Source organism: Aplysia californica, unplaced genomic scaffold (genome assembly GCF_000002075.1).
Source record: "Aplysia californica isolate F4 #8 unplaced genomic scaffold, AplCal3.0 scaffold00314, whole genome shotgun sequence".
Taxonomy (NCBI): Eukaryota; Metazoa; Mollusca; class Gastropoda; order Aplysiida; family Aplysiidae; genus Aplysia; species Aplysia californica.
Genome location: NW_004797584.1, coordinates 47,176 through 62,087, shown reverse-complemented (window position 1 = coordinate 62,087; position 14,912 = coordinate 47,176). Strand labels below are relative to the sequence as shown.

General features: G+C 38.8%; 1 protein-coding gene across 7 annotated transcripts in view; it reads right to left on the bottom strand.

Moving 5' to 3' along the window:
* Positions 1-315: 315 nt before the first annotated feature.
* Positions 316-14,912, bottom strand: part of LOC101862959 — a 19,286-nt gene continuing 4,689 nt past the window's right edge. For 5 of the 7 annotated variants that reach the window (XM_005102114.3, XM_005102116.3, XM_005102115.3 and 2 more), the window contains exons 2-6: positions 14,268-14,436; positions 10,685-10,797; positions 9,668-9,808; positions 4,446-4,725; positions 316-1,894 (exon numbers count right to left, since the gene is read on the bottom strand). In XM_005102114.3, coding sequence (XP_005102171.1) covers positions 1,198-1,894; positions 4,446-4,725; positions 9,668-9,808; positions 10,685-10,797; positions 14,268-14,413 — 1,377 coding nt within the window. In that variant the 5' untranslated portion in view covers positions 14,414-14,436 and the 3' untranslated portion in view covers positions 316-1,197. The remainder of the gene's footprint in view (positions 1,895-4,445; positions 4,726-9,667; positions 9,809-10,684; positions 10,798-14,267; positions 14,437-14,912) is intronic. The other 2 variants (XM_035970727.1, XM_005102117.3) reach the window with 2 other exon arrangements.

Genomic DNA, 14,912 nt, shown 5'->3' with positions numbered 1-14,912 from the left:
ACGACTTCCAAAGCTTGAGAGTCCTTGGAAACTATAAATTTACATTTTTTATGCTTTTGGTTTAGTCACCGTTTTTCAGTGAAAGCCACACAGTAAATTGTTTCAAATGAACATAATAAAAGGTAATTAGTCAAAAAGTTAAAATTCAACGAAATTTGCCAAAATGGAAAGAAAGATGCCGTTTTCTTTGTTTTCCCTGTCTTGACGAGCGCCTGACTTCACCATACTGTCTCACATATATGTTTGCTGTTGTAACCCAAATTTCCACTCAGGAATCAATAAAGTGTAATTTATTTGATTTTCATTTTTCTTCAATTTTTATTCTACTACTAAAAATGTTATACTGTCTGTCACAATATATGATAGTGTCTGTGTTGTGTTGTTTAACAATTTTGTTCTAGAGTGCTGGTAATTTCTGCCAGGGATTATTCCAAACGATGGAAGTGAGATGGTAAAGCATGTGGCTAATAAAGCCGCAATGTAACAAACAATACTGGTTTTTCCAATTAAGTACAAACTGAAAAGCAAACAGCTCCAGGTAAATGCATTATAAATCTGAAAATAATCTGAAATTGCTTGCGATTTTGTAAACAGAACATGGAAATGACTTGTACAAAATTGATTCACATATAATCATAAGGACAATATTCCATCCACATTAAAACAAAGACAGCTCCATCAGCAATCCTTTCACTCTCTCCTCTCTGTCCCTCTTTCTCTCTCTCTCTCTCTCTCTCTCGCTCTCTTTCTCTCTTTCTTTTCCCATTCCCTCTCTCTCTAAAGTTCCACAAACATTAATTTATCAAAACAGTTAGAAAACTAACAACATGTCTCAGTAAAAAGATGTGATTTGCAACACTTGCAACAACATAAAAAGGTCATATGAGTGCATAAGATTAGAGGGTAACATACAAAGAAAAGAAGGAGAAGAGATATAAGGATGACAGATGTTTGAATTAGAAAAAAGAGGCAAACCTCAAGACAGCATGCGGTAAGCAGCAAAACATACATACAGTTAAATCTGCTCTAAGGCTCATTTGTCCAAAACAAACACCTGAACAAACGACCACTTCCATATTCCCTTTTGCATTTCATATAACATTATAATGACATTGTCAATGATGTCCACCTGTCTAAGACAGATCCCTTTTTGATTCCACAATTGGCGGCTGTCTTGTGCAACTATCCACTGTAACTTCACAGACCGTACTCCCTTCCGCTTTGATTAACCTCACCTTTGATGTGCCTGCTGTGAGCAGCAGCATATGGAAGCACAAAATAGGTATCTGCAAACAAACAATGTCTCAGGAACCATACAGGAGCACCCGAGCTGCCCGGGCATGTAGCGGCAGTGTAGGAATATACAACTCTTGGCTCACTTTTTCCTTCTTGAACCCCGCAGTGTAGTCCATTCACGCGATAGGTCCAAAAAAGTCTCAAAGCTTTTTCAAGAAACGTGCGGTGACCAGTTCCTATTGAAATTTGCTTGGAAGTTCCATGGGGGTGGGACACGATGACAAATATATCCTCGATCCACTTCGGGCTTCGCATGACTGCCCACAGCGAATCAATCTGTTTTCTGTTGTCCTCCAACACTTTGAACACCTCTTTGTCATGAGCTACACACGAAACAATAGCACAATCTTTCTTCAGGCTGGAATAGTGGAGATCAATACATCTCAGAGTAACAATAGAGGATTTGTCTTCATCATCATCATAAAACAAGTCCATTTCACTGTTCTTTGCTTCCTCCAGGTCGTAGATCACGTGGCGAGCCGTTATGACATTCACGTGGCCGTACACTTTGTGGGAACCGGGTTGTCCATGTGGGCAATTCTTAATTTTGCAAATTTGTTCCTGCACAGAATGAGCAGGACTTGAGTCGTAAACGTACCTGTTGACAACACAAACACAGAAGAGAATACATTATTAGAAGTTTCTTCTGTGTATACAACATCAGTTTAATTTTCTAAAATATCATCACCTTGGTGTACCAGCTGGAGCATACAATTAACTTTTTGAAGAGATCGGAGAGAAACAGAGAAAGGGGCAGGCCTAGAAAAAGAGAGATAGAGGAGGTCAGAGAAACATTAATCAAGAGAAACAGATCACAAGCAATCCACTCAAGTCTGTTTGGGTAGCAAGTCAAGAGAGGCCCCCAACTGCCAAATACAAATAACTAGTTTTTGTAGTGTTGTTCCTGTCAGGAATCATGAAAAGTAAGAAAATTGTAGGCCTTGACCATAGCATTAATAGGGGATGTTGAAAGGTGCATTTTTGATACAGCTTTGGGAGAGTATAAAAATTGAAAATTCTAAAAATTCGGACTTAGAAGAAGATTGCGTGTGACAGCAATGACATTCATGCAACAAGCCATGCAACAAACAAGAGAAAGATATGTTCTTCTCCCATCCACGCGACTAGAGTAACAGTGGCCAGAAAAAGTAAAAAGTATCCTCAGCACACGGTTCAGCACACAGTCTTCCTAACACCACTGAGCTATTCCTTCCCTTCACAGGCCCGGAACAGTCAAATTTGAAAGAAATTAATTCAAACTTCTCTCAAATGACTGTAGGAAACACAAATGGATTTATAAAAAAAGACAGAGCACTTTAAAATGTAAAAAAAATGAACGATGAGCAAAAAGAAAGGAAAAATTACATCATACATACTTGTAATTGTATACAAGTACACATGAATTTTGAAGCGCTACATCTTGGTAAAATTTGAGAGTCAAACAGTTTAACAAACAGATGACTGCTGGCTGCTCCAGTGCAGCACTCTATTTACTAGGTAGACATCTCACATTTTGTGCAAGAATGCTAAGGTGAACCCTCTCTCTAGAACCAGTGCCATCAAGCTTGTATGATGATCTAGTCACGCTCAAAAGATAAATGCTTAAGTTATTTTCAGCCATTTTGAGAAGATGAGAAAAGACTGCTTCTTTCAAATAATTAACTCTGGGAAATGCTTGAATTTTAGTTCACTCAAATGATTTTATATTTGGATTAATCTTTCGTCCAAGTGAACTATATCTCAATCTTGCAACTTAAATTCCAGATAGATGGCTATTTTCTCATCAAAAAGCAAGGCAAATAAGCAAGCCTTAAGATGACATTACTAATCCTATAAATGCTCAAAGCCGATGAGCACCTAATTCGATCCCGTCGTGACACAATTCTATACTTGCCGATAGACCTTTGAAATTCTAAAAAGATCTTCCTGTAAACTGATAGAACAATGAAATTCTTCGAATATCTTTATAACGATTCTGAATAATCATGCAATTTTGATAGAGCAGACAGAACATTTTGTTTCAGACCTCATGGTCTTAATAACTGAAAACAGTCAAAAATGTCGGATGGAACTTTGTAATTCTGAGGTACAGTAGTCTCCAACTAAAAGCACAGTGTTCGGGAGGACTCCTCAGCGTGTGTTTATATGGAGTGTGCATTTAAATGAACCTTTGCAAAGGGAGGAAGGGACGCAGTCATCTCATCGCCATGATATTCTTGTGACCTCCCTTTGGGGTGGGGGTCATTTTAGGCCGATAATATGTTTGACACGTGACTGTTTTGAGAAGGATTCCCTGACAGTGGATAAGAATACACAATTATAGTTATAGGCGTTGAATGAGGGGGGAGGGGGGCAGAATGCAGACCCCTCAATGCAATGATATGCACCATAAAATGTCGGGAACAGATAGCCTAAGAGGAAATTGTTGGTGATAGTCATAGAGACGACGGCCCAGCCATGTGGCTTTCCAAGTGACCATCCTGACCGTAAATTCATGGACGTAATCAGAATCATAGATCTCTACATTAGCTGTGATTCCTTGAACAAGTAAGTTTTAAGTTCTTCAAGCACAGCTAATTAGGCTTACTTGGATAATCTTTTATCCTATAGAGGCCTATCTCTAGTGTTTTGCAACATTCCCATGTGTTACGCATCATAGATTTATTTTGGTAGCCTCGGCCTAGGTCTAACTAAACATTACATGCAGTCACCCATACACCAGTCAGAAACCTTCTTTCTCAAAGATGTATTTTCAGTGACCAATCAAAAAACACTTCAGTCCCCCAACCCCTTACATTCCATTGACCAGTCCCAAACCTATGAGTCTGTGGAAAGTTGGGTGTGAAAACGCTGTCCACCACCCTCTTTGTTGAACATGAGGGGCAGTCTCACTAAATATCCGGTTTTCTAGGCTTCTCTTATGCAAGCTGTGCAGGTTGTAGTGAAAATTTCCCGTTGTCAAGCTTTACCTGTCGGTATGTTTCATGGATCAGAACGTGCGTTTAGAGGGAGCGACCATGCATTTATACATTCAAATTATGATTATAGTATTCAATCTGTCAGATGACAAAAGCGTACGTTTGATCGGAGCGTGCTTTTGTATGGCGAGCATTTAGACGGAGACTACTATAATAAAATCTGGAACTCACCCACTGGCAACCCTGGACATCTTGGTCCCCCCGAGTTTAGCGAACGGGTAACCTTCGGGGCGATCTGAGCTTGTGCCCTTCACCCGCACCCGGACTGTAAACTTGGCGATGAGTTTGATCATGTCCAAAAATTTTTGCTCCTGATGACTTTGAGGAAGATGTTTCAGCCCAAACAGAGGTGCAGGAATGAATTTTTTGTGGCCTGGATTTTTCCTACAATTAATTTTGTGCTTGTTAAGATCAGCCTCATTTCCATTCCACAATTCGGTTTCATATGGACCTGTGGGTTAACAACAAAGCAATTATATATTTTTTTAATTGAAAAAAAATCTTCATGGGTAACAACTGTGAGGCAGTGTAATGAAATCAGGCGCTCGTCAAAACAATGAAATTAAAAAAACCCAAATTTTTCAGGTTGTTCGGCAATTTTTTTTCTATTTTTTATTTTGCTCAACATTTTTTTGAAAACACATAGAATCTAATTCCAGTTTGGAAAAATGTTGATAAAAGGCACACAAAAAAGTAAATTTCCACTTTCCAAGGAAAATCAAGCTTTGGAAGTCACCAAACTTTGGCAGCTATTTTCTCGCTAATTTTGCCTCTCACACCAGGTGACCCCCAGCTCCGTTAATTTCAAATATCTCAACTTCTATTTTTTTAACGCTAAATTCAAGACAAATGAACAAGCTATTCTATGTCCAAAAACTGATGACAGCCTGATTCCACAGCGTCGTGACACAAAGGCAAAAACCTTTTAGACATGACACTTGATCAAAATTAAAAGGGAGGCTTGCTCATAAAATGAATTACTTCTCTGATTTTAGCTCTGCGGACTCTGCGGACATAGAAATGTGAAATTTAAAGGTAGAGTCAGTACAATTTATAAGGGTGGAGTGATAGCAATCTAAACATGAAAAGAAACCCAGCAAAATTTGAAAATCTACAAATCAGACTCCTGTGTTGATTTTTGCCGGACACCTCCATTTGCAGATTGTTTTTTGTTTTAGTAGAGGTTTTTTCGATGCTCGCAACTAAGGTCGTATGAGCGCCAAGGGGTGAATGTTAACAGAGAAGACCTTAGAGGGAATCAAGACTTACTCTGCTCGCCTCTCTAGCTTCAAAAGCACAAAGTCTGCTTCGACAATCATGGCAACCCGGAAATAGCGGGTCACAATAATAATAATAATAGATAGCATTTGCGTAGCGCAAATTCCCGCTCAACAGCAAGCTCTATGCCCATCACAATCTATACTAATACCCCAGCAGACCTCAGAGCATTCTGAAACAACCTCAACTTTCTGGGAAGCATACAGTGCAAGTGGCCATTTATAGGCTCTAAAACACTAACATAGTAACGATATCTTTCGCTGTCTATGGCCGGGTACCCATTCTCAACTGGGTGAAGTGAAGAAAATTGGTGTAAAGTGCCTTTACCAAGGACAGAACGTAGGGCCCGCGGCTCGAACCCCCGAACCTGCAACAAGAGGGTGACAAACATATAAAAGAAATAGAGGCAAAATGACGATAGTAAGGATTAGGAAAGAAAAAGCAGCAGTTTCCTTTTGCAGTTCAGGCAGTTATGAGCATGACATTGATGAATCAGCCCATCTACAATTACAATTCTACTATGCATAAGAACATGGTTCTTCCCTTTGGGAATAGCCTAAAGACTCTTCAGTCAGTAGCACCGCCCCGGAGGGTTTTGAAGATTGTAAGCAGTAACTTATTTTGTTAAACCACTGACAGTACATATCACAATTTACATTATAAAAAATAATTAGTACGGAATTCTGAAATTGATAATTTGAAAAAAAAAAAACCACCTTTGAGAGGCAGCATGGCGAAATCAGGTGCTCGTCAAAATAATGAAATTGAAGAAATTGGCATTTTTCCTCAGGTTTGGCATTTTTTTTTAAATTTGTGTTTTTGGCTCAAGACCTTTAAATACCATTGAAAAACCTATTTCTGTGTGGTTACTGAAAAACGTTGATTAAAGGCACAAAAAATGTAAATTGTCAGTTTCCACAGACTATGTAAATAACCAAATTTTGGTGGACATTTTCTCAATAATTTAACCTCTGAAACCACCTCCTTCGATCGCAAATACAGTCGAACCTGCCCTGTCGGCCACCTCTATAAGACGGCCACCTGTACCAATGGACACTTTCCATTCCCCCCCCCCCGCGTTTTTTCTATATAATTTAACTGTGTAAAACGGGCACTTGTCCAACGCGGCCGCGGCCACCATATTTCAACACACAACCCCTATCACACAAAGCAATAACACCTGTTTTAGACGGTCACCTTAGTGACTCCATTACGTTTTGTCATAAATCAAGCATTGGCCCCTGGTGTGCGCGAGCCGTCATAATATAAAAACCTGTCGTTGTTAGGTAGTCCCTCCAACTGATCATGTTGCAAGGGCTCCTCCCACTGTTGACCAATAGGTAACAAAATTAATTTTCAGTTACTGGGGACGGAAGCGTGTGATCCCTCATAACCTATACGTTCTTATACTATCATGCCACACAGCCTACTACAAGCCCTCAGGAGATAGGGGCCCATTGTCCAACCCCTCTCTTATCTTGCTGCCTCGCAAAGCGCTGGCCTATATGTGTTTGTTTGGTATCGGGTATCCGATTACACTTAAATAAACTTAATTGCATTACCGCTCACGGCGACTCCTCTTGTTTGTCTGTAGTTTAAGAGACTGGTATCGACGCCCTTTAATTAAGAAGTAATCAAAGAGACCATTGGCCTAAAAATGTACAAAATAGAACTTACAACCTTGAAGAGGCCATCATCTAGCAGTACCTCCAACACTTTTCCAAGTGCCGACAATCGTATGTTGCGTGTTATCCCGAAGTAAGCCCCGACCAAGTACAGTGTCGTGCTATAGACATTGATGAAATAAACGCCTTTAACAAAATTTAAAGCCAATGCATTTGACAATCAGTTTATATCCATACTCCTGAAACATGGAATAGTTGCATCCGATGAGGAACTGTCACAGTATCATTTTCTTTGGTAAAGAAAGAGATGGTGCTATTCCAAAAGTTTCAGTCTATTTTCAAGTTATTAGTTCCTCTACTGGTGCTTTCATCTCTTTTGAATCATACAGACCACTCCTAAGAGTCTACCACCTTTTCCTGAAAACAATAGGTCGAGAGAGTCAACTCACATAATTATTACGTTTTGTTTGGTCAGAAGAAAAGAATGACAGGAAAATTGAAATTTTTTGTTGTTGGATAAATTGTTCTTTTGAACTCCCCAAGAAATGGGCGACTGTATAGTGTTGTTGGTGTATGTTTTCAGTATGTTGTTTTCTAATTACCTATATGTATGTATATATTATATTATATAAATTTATATATATTTTATATTATTGCCTCTTTCTGTTTGTTTGTGTTTGTGGCATGTGCTAGCAAGATTGTAAAGCCTTGCTTGATCAACATTTTAAATATTGTTCTATTTATGTTAACCGCTTAATAAACACGCAAAAAGTTACTACAATGCTTTCCTTTACACTTGTACAACTACCTGCCTCTCTCCATTCATCCCCGCTCTAAGACTTTTTCTTACTATGATTTAAGTGTTGGTACTTTTCCAGTTAAAGCATTAATATTTATTTTCGATGCCCTTTCGAAAGTAATAATTGCGTTAAAGAAACAATACACTGTAAATGCCGTAATTTTGAACACTTGTTTAATCAAGCACACAGCGTGATGCTCTCTCACCCTCTCACTTCTGCACTACACGTTGTCTGTGGTCGGCCTCTATCTCCCCGTGACCAACTTCCGATAAGGCGGCCTGTTCTCTGACCGTCTAGCTCATAACCCATAAGCCTCGCCCATAACCCATACACAAATCGTAAGTGCGATGAGTGGTCACTGTTTACCCAGTCTGTAACAACGTAACAATAGACGTCAGCATGAACTTGTGACAGCAGCGTCACTCGTTCTCCGAGTGGTAGCGGCACGTGTGTTTGTCTTACCATAGCACTTGGTCCCCCTTGTCTGACACATTTCGTTTTATTGTAACCCGTGCACAAAAGCAGCAACAAAAGAAAAAAAAACCCAGCGAAAACAACAACAACAAAAATAACAACAACAACAATGCAACTACCTTCAGTTGGGACCTCAGAAAGGAAGGGTTTGTATTCTCAGAAAGGAATGGTTTGTTTTCTTCATCTTGATCAGTCCTCCCTAACACGGCCACCTGTCTTATACGACCACTTTTCTCCTTGACAATGGGTGGCCGTCTTACACAGGTTCAACTGTATTTCAACTTGTATTCAAGATAAATGGGCATTTCATTCATTAAAAGCAAGGCAAACGTAAAAGCTTTATGGCAATACCAATAACTTCACATGCCCAAAAATTGACGAGCGCCTGATTTCACCATGTCGTGACACATTTCTTTGATCTGTCATATACCCCCTTCCGTCATTCCAAGCATCTGCAATGCATGTTTAAATGTCAAGGGAAATTTTCCACAAAGATGCCTACCCCTTGAGTGCTAAGAGGCTTGATCATTTGTTGAGATGGCAGACCATCTACTCGGTAAAGTCAGACAACAGGCTTTTGTGGTCTACAGGTATGTTGATCGCCTTTCAATCCAAAGGTCTCCAGATTGAATCACGCCAGAGAAAATTATTTTTCCCCTATGTCCTCTTGCCTTGTTCTGTCATATGCTTTCATGAGAGAGTAAGACTGTGAGAGAGGGAGAGAGACTGTAAGAGAGAGAGAGAGACAGACAGAGAGAGAGAGAGAGAGAGAAAGAGAGAGAGAGAGAGAGAGAGAGAGAGAGAGACAGAGACAGAGACAGAGACAAAGAGACAGAGAGAGAGAGAGAGGGGGAGAGAGAGAACGACTGTGGGAGGGAGATAGAGTTTATGCCCACAAACACATGAGCTGTTTGAGTACACAAGTATGACTGAGTTGTGCATCATTGAGCATGAATATAATGAGTGCATTTCTGTGTTGATACTGAATCTTTACAAGTTGATGTTCCGGTATATCAGAAAACAAAATTTCCCCCAGGAATCAATCAAGTTTATCTTATCTTTCTCTTCTCATCTACTCTCATCCCAACTCATATCATCTCATCTGCTCCCCTCTCATCTTTTACCAGAATTTTCAGCCTTAACTTATCTGCTCTCATCTCATTTCATCAGATCTTATCTCGACTCATCTCCTTTTATCCCAACCCTCTTCTCTTACCTCCTGCTTCTCTGGCAAAAGCATAAAGGTTCTCTTCTGTCTTGTCAGGGTCAACACTGGAACCTCCATGTTCAGAGTTACGCACATATCCCCGCAGTCTGGCCCATTCTCCATCTGAAGCTACTGTCAGAACAGGATCTGCTGCCAGAACAGAAAGCAAAACGTCATCAAGCTGTTCACATGTACTGTGCTTAGAAAGCAAAATTTTTCAGAAGAGAAAAAAAGACGGTTTCATTTTTTAAATAATTGTACCTACATTATGTATTTTTTCTCCCTTCCTTAAACATTTTTACAATAAGAATTTTGACAAAATATTTCTGAGCTCATGCAAACAGCATATTTAAGAAACTGCAATGTTTTTTTTTTCAATTTTCAATGTTTTGGGCAATTCATATTTAAACAGCTGACTATCAAAAAGTATGAGAATGATGTTAGGTAGCAGTTAATGGCCAGAAGAACATAAGACATATAGTGTAAAGCGTATAGAGCCGGCTGTTGAGCAGGGATATGCGCAATACAAATGCTATCTATTATTATTATTATTATTACAACATCTCAGCCAAAAGATAGAGAGATACACAATTTAAAAATTCTTCCCACTTGGCAAATAGGATGTCCTGCATGTGACAGCAAAATGTCTTGCCACTACCCCACAGACTTCGGTTATAAAAGGGTGGAGGAGAGTTTTGCAAGCATGTGTAATGATAAACACATCTTACAGATTAACTTTTCTCTTCACACTGATTCGCATTTAATTTAATACAAAAAGTAGATAAATACCCTTGTCGGTGGTTGGTTGGCACTCATATATACATGTGGTTAGCTCATTCTTATTTATTAAACTCTGTCATTGTCATCTCTTCTCCTTCTTTTTTTTCTTTTTTTAAATTACTCTCTGGTTACACCTCAAGTCTAATCATTCACACTTATACGATCTGTTTGTGTTTTGAGTGCCGTAAAACTCTAATTAAGGCTAAAAAGAATTAAAAAATAAATACCCAAACAAAGAAAACTTACTTTCACAGATACTTTGAATCAGATGCTGTCCTCCCAAGTGACCAGACGGAACAGGGTCTACTTCCTCACAACTGCCAGCATCAAGTTGCACTACTGGAGTGCTGGTGTCAGAACTGTAAAAGAGAAGAAATATGTGTCACGACACAATGGATTCAGGCGCTAGTCAGTTTTTGGACATGTGGAATTATTCTTATAATTTTAATAAGGCATCTCCTTTTGTATTGCTTTAGATGAAAGAATCACCCATCCAATTTGAATAGAAATTGATATATTTCCCTGAATACCAGTCATTTCGTCACACGGTCATTTCATCACACCAGTGCAGTCAAGACGTCACAGTCATCTCGTCACACCCCAAGTCCACAAGGTTGAATGGAGACGGTCATTTCGTAGCACACTTGCAAACATCAAACACGCATTGTCATGGCAATCGCAAATCACACTTTTTGGGGGGTTGGAGGGTTGGGGCTGTGTGAAGAGGGGCGGCAGCGGCTGTGCGAGTCATCGGGCCTACCTGATCAGCTACACCGTACATAAATACGTATTGACAATATTGAAATCCATCTAGCCAGATCAACAAAGTTTTTAGGTATTATTGATGAAAGGTGAGATTGGCAAGATCATATGTGAGGCAGCGTGGTGGAATCAGGCTCTCGTCAAAATAATGAAATCGAAGAAAACAGCAGTTTTAACTCCCTGCTTAGCAAATTTTATCAAATTTTTGTTTTTTGGCGCAACACCTTTTATGTCCATTTACAAACACATTCCTTTGAGGATTTCACAGAAAACGTTGATTAAATGCACAAAAGTATATTTACAGTTTCCATGGACTCTCTAGCTTTGGAATTTACCAAGCTTTGGCGGCCATTTTCTCCCTAATTTTACCTCTTAAATCAGGTGACCCCCACCTCCTTCAATCCAAAATATCTCCACTTCTATTGAAGATGGATGGGTATTTTTTCATTGAAAGCAAGACAAATGAACAGGCTTTAAGATGATACCTAAAACTCAATATGCCCAAAAATTGACGAGAGCCTGATTCCACCACGCCGCCTCACATATTATTAGCTCTGTTAAAAATAAATTAGCAGGTAGATGTGTACAGTACCTACTGCGATTTTGCTTAAAGCTAGGCCTTACTTTCAAACATAAAGCCTCAATTAACTCTTTACCAGACATTGCTTTTGTCTTATTTAAACAATAAGTTTAACTTTGGAGCAGTTTGGACGAAGATTTAATTTACATTAATAATTTATATAACTTCAAAAAAAGCTTTAGGCTGATCCTCCAAAACTCTACTAGCATAACAATTTTGGAAAGATAGGTCTTAGATATAAATATATTATATATATATAAGCGAAGTCATTTCGTCACACATAATTGGGGTGTGACGAGATGACCATGTGACGAATGACAGGCTACCAATTGGCAATTGAAAGAGGTAGGGTCGCCTGGTTTCAGAGGTAAAATAGCGAGAATATGGCTGCCAAAGTCTGGTGACTTCCAGGGCTTGAGAGTCCTTGGAATATGCAAATTTACGTTTTTTGTTCCTTTGATCAATGTTTTTCAGTGAAATCCCCACATATGAGTTCACGACGCAGTGGAATTGAGCGCTCGTCAATTTTTGGACATGTGAAGTTATTGGTATCAATTTTTCAATTGTTTAATTGTCTTTCTATTGGTGAAAAAACCCCTCATTTATCATGAATTGAAGTCGAGATATTTGCGATTGAAGGTGGAGGAGTTCGCCTGACTTTCAAAGCTTGAGAGTCCTCAGAAACTGCAAATTTACACGGATATTCAAAAGATAAATATATAACTCCTCTTTCAAATGTGAGGCAGCGTGGTGGAATCAGGCTCTCGTCAATTTCAGGCCAGGTAGAGTTATTGGTATCATCTTAAAGCTTGTTTACTTGTCTTTATTTGGATGAAAAAAATATCCATTTATCTTGAATACAAGTCGAGATATTTGCAAATGAAGGAGGTGGGTGTCACTGTCTTCAGAGGTAAAATTAGCGAAAAAAATGGCTGCCAAAGAATAGTTATTTCGTTAGCTTAAGAGTCCATGGTAACTGAAAATGTACATTTTTTGTGCTTTTAATCAACGTTTCTCAGAAAAATGTACACTGAAATAAGTTCTATATTGGGCATGAAAGGTGTTGAGCCAAAAAACAAAAAATTGATAAAAATTCACAAACCTGGGGAAAAATGCAAGTTTCTTCACTTTGATTAATTTGACGAGAGCCTGATTCCACCACGCTGCCTCGCAAATGGTCACTGACTCATTCCATAACGGTACGATTCTTGGCAACTGAAGCATAGCGTCATAAAATTGGCTCATTCTTTTTTATTCAAAGGAAAGCCAAATGGTTCTGACTCATTCCATTAACCGAGAACTGAAGCAATATGATATGTCATAAAATCTCTTCTTTCTTTTTAAATCACCCTGTAGTAAAAAATTAAGGACATTGCGAGAAAAGATTATCGCACCCCACTGATTCCACTGAAGTGTGTCAGCTGAACATTTTTTAAAGACCACTGTTTAAGATTAATATGTCCATTTTTCTGCTCAACAATAGGTGGTCATCTAGCTTCAACACGGTTCGATTGTGTGTCATATATATAAGGAATAGGCGCTCGTCAATTTTTGGCATTATAGATTTGGCCGGCTTTATTTCTCCGAAGGTTCGGGAAAATGAACTTGAACTCTATTTCTCCGAAAGATTTCCGTCCTCGAGATTTGATGATAAAAAGCAAATTGAGTGGCCCGTGTGTGTGTGTGAGTGTGAGTGTGCGTGTGTGTGCATGTGTGTGTGCGTAAACTGTGAACGGTGGGGGAGGGGGGAGGGGGAGGCGAGGAGGGATTTTTTTTTACATGAAAGATTTTAGTTTTTGCTGAGTGACTAGGCCTAATGGCAGGTTACTGCCAATTATGTCGAGCAGTCTTGTTCTCTCGCGACAGTACCTTTTGATGGTATTTTCAAATGAAGTATAGTCCGGGAACGTTACTCCTACCACAACTGAAATATATATCTGAATATTCAGACATTTAAAAATCTCTAGCTCTAGAAATTGAATTCGATGCGAAAAATGCTTCTTCCAGTCCTCGCAGAATGGCAGAATGAAAGGATGACGCCTAAAGCTCGCAAATAACCCAAAAATCTCGAAATCGGAAACCGTTAGGAGAAATAGAGTTCAACTTTATTTTCCCGAACGTTCGGAGAAATAGTCACTTCGTACAAAATAGTTTTTGGTAGGACCTTAAAACTTGTCCTCTTGTGGGTTGATTTTAATGGAAAAATACACCCATTTCTCTATCTTCAACTTTCAACATAAGTCTGGATATATATTTTCTAACTATTATAACTTTAAAATGAAAATTACAACTTTTACCAGGCGAGCATGTAAAATGTTTTTTAACACATAAGATCTAGATCTATATCGTACTATAATAAATTATTCCAATGATTTCAAAATGCCCCAAAATTGATGAACGCCTTAATTTCCACTATAAATCTATGTTGTGACACAGTATAGGCCTATTCACTCAGAGTCGAAAAACCAAAATCTGTTCCAAACTTACCGACTAGTTTGAATTTCGACTGTTTCATCACAAGTGGTACGACCTGTGGTCGAATATCTGCTGACTTTGCTGTCTTTCTTTGATAGAAGTCGAAATGTTTTCCATTTTCCTTGAAAGGCTCGAAAGAACCTATTGTCGCTGCTCATCTTGTTCTTAGTCTATGGCTTATCTGTTACAATGGAAGAGAGAAAAATTTTAGGTAATCATGCTGAACTCAGAAAAAAGATAAGATCCAGACTAGATCTAGATCTAGACTATCTCTAGAGATTCTAACTCTAGATTGGAAGAGGCTAGCCATACTTAATGACGGCTAGACTGGCAGTCTAGCCGTACTTATTCTTAATATGATGGCTAGACTGACCATTAAAAAAAAAAGATAGGCCTACTGAATTGTAAATATAAATTTTTAGTGTGCAGTACCTAAAGTATTTGTATTTGAGACGAAACCAGGTGCCTTAATGACAGTGCAAGTATTTTAAACCTCCTGTTTTCTAATGTTAATAGGGCCTAAGATAAGTACGGCTAGACTGGCGTACTTAATTAATATTGATGGCTGAATTGTAAATGAAATTTTTTGTTTGCAATGCCTAAAGTATTTGTACTTCAGACAACGAAGTGATTATTCGGACTCGAGTCCGAATATGA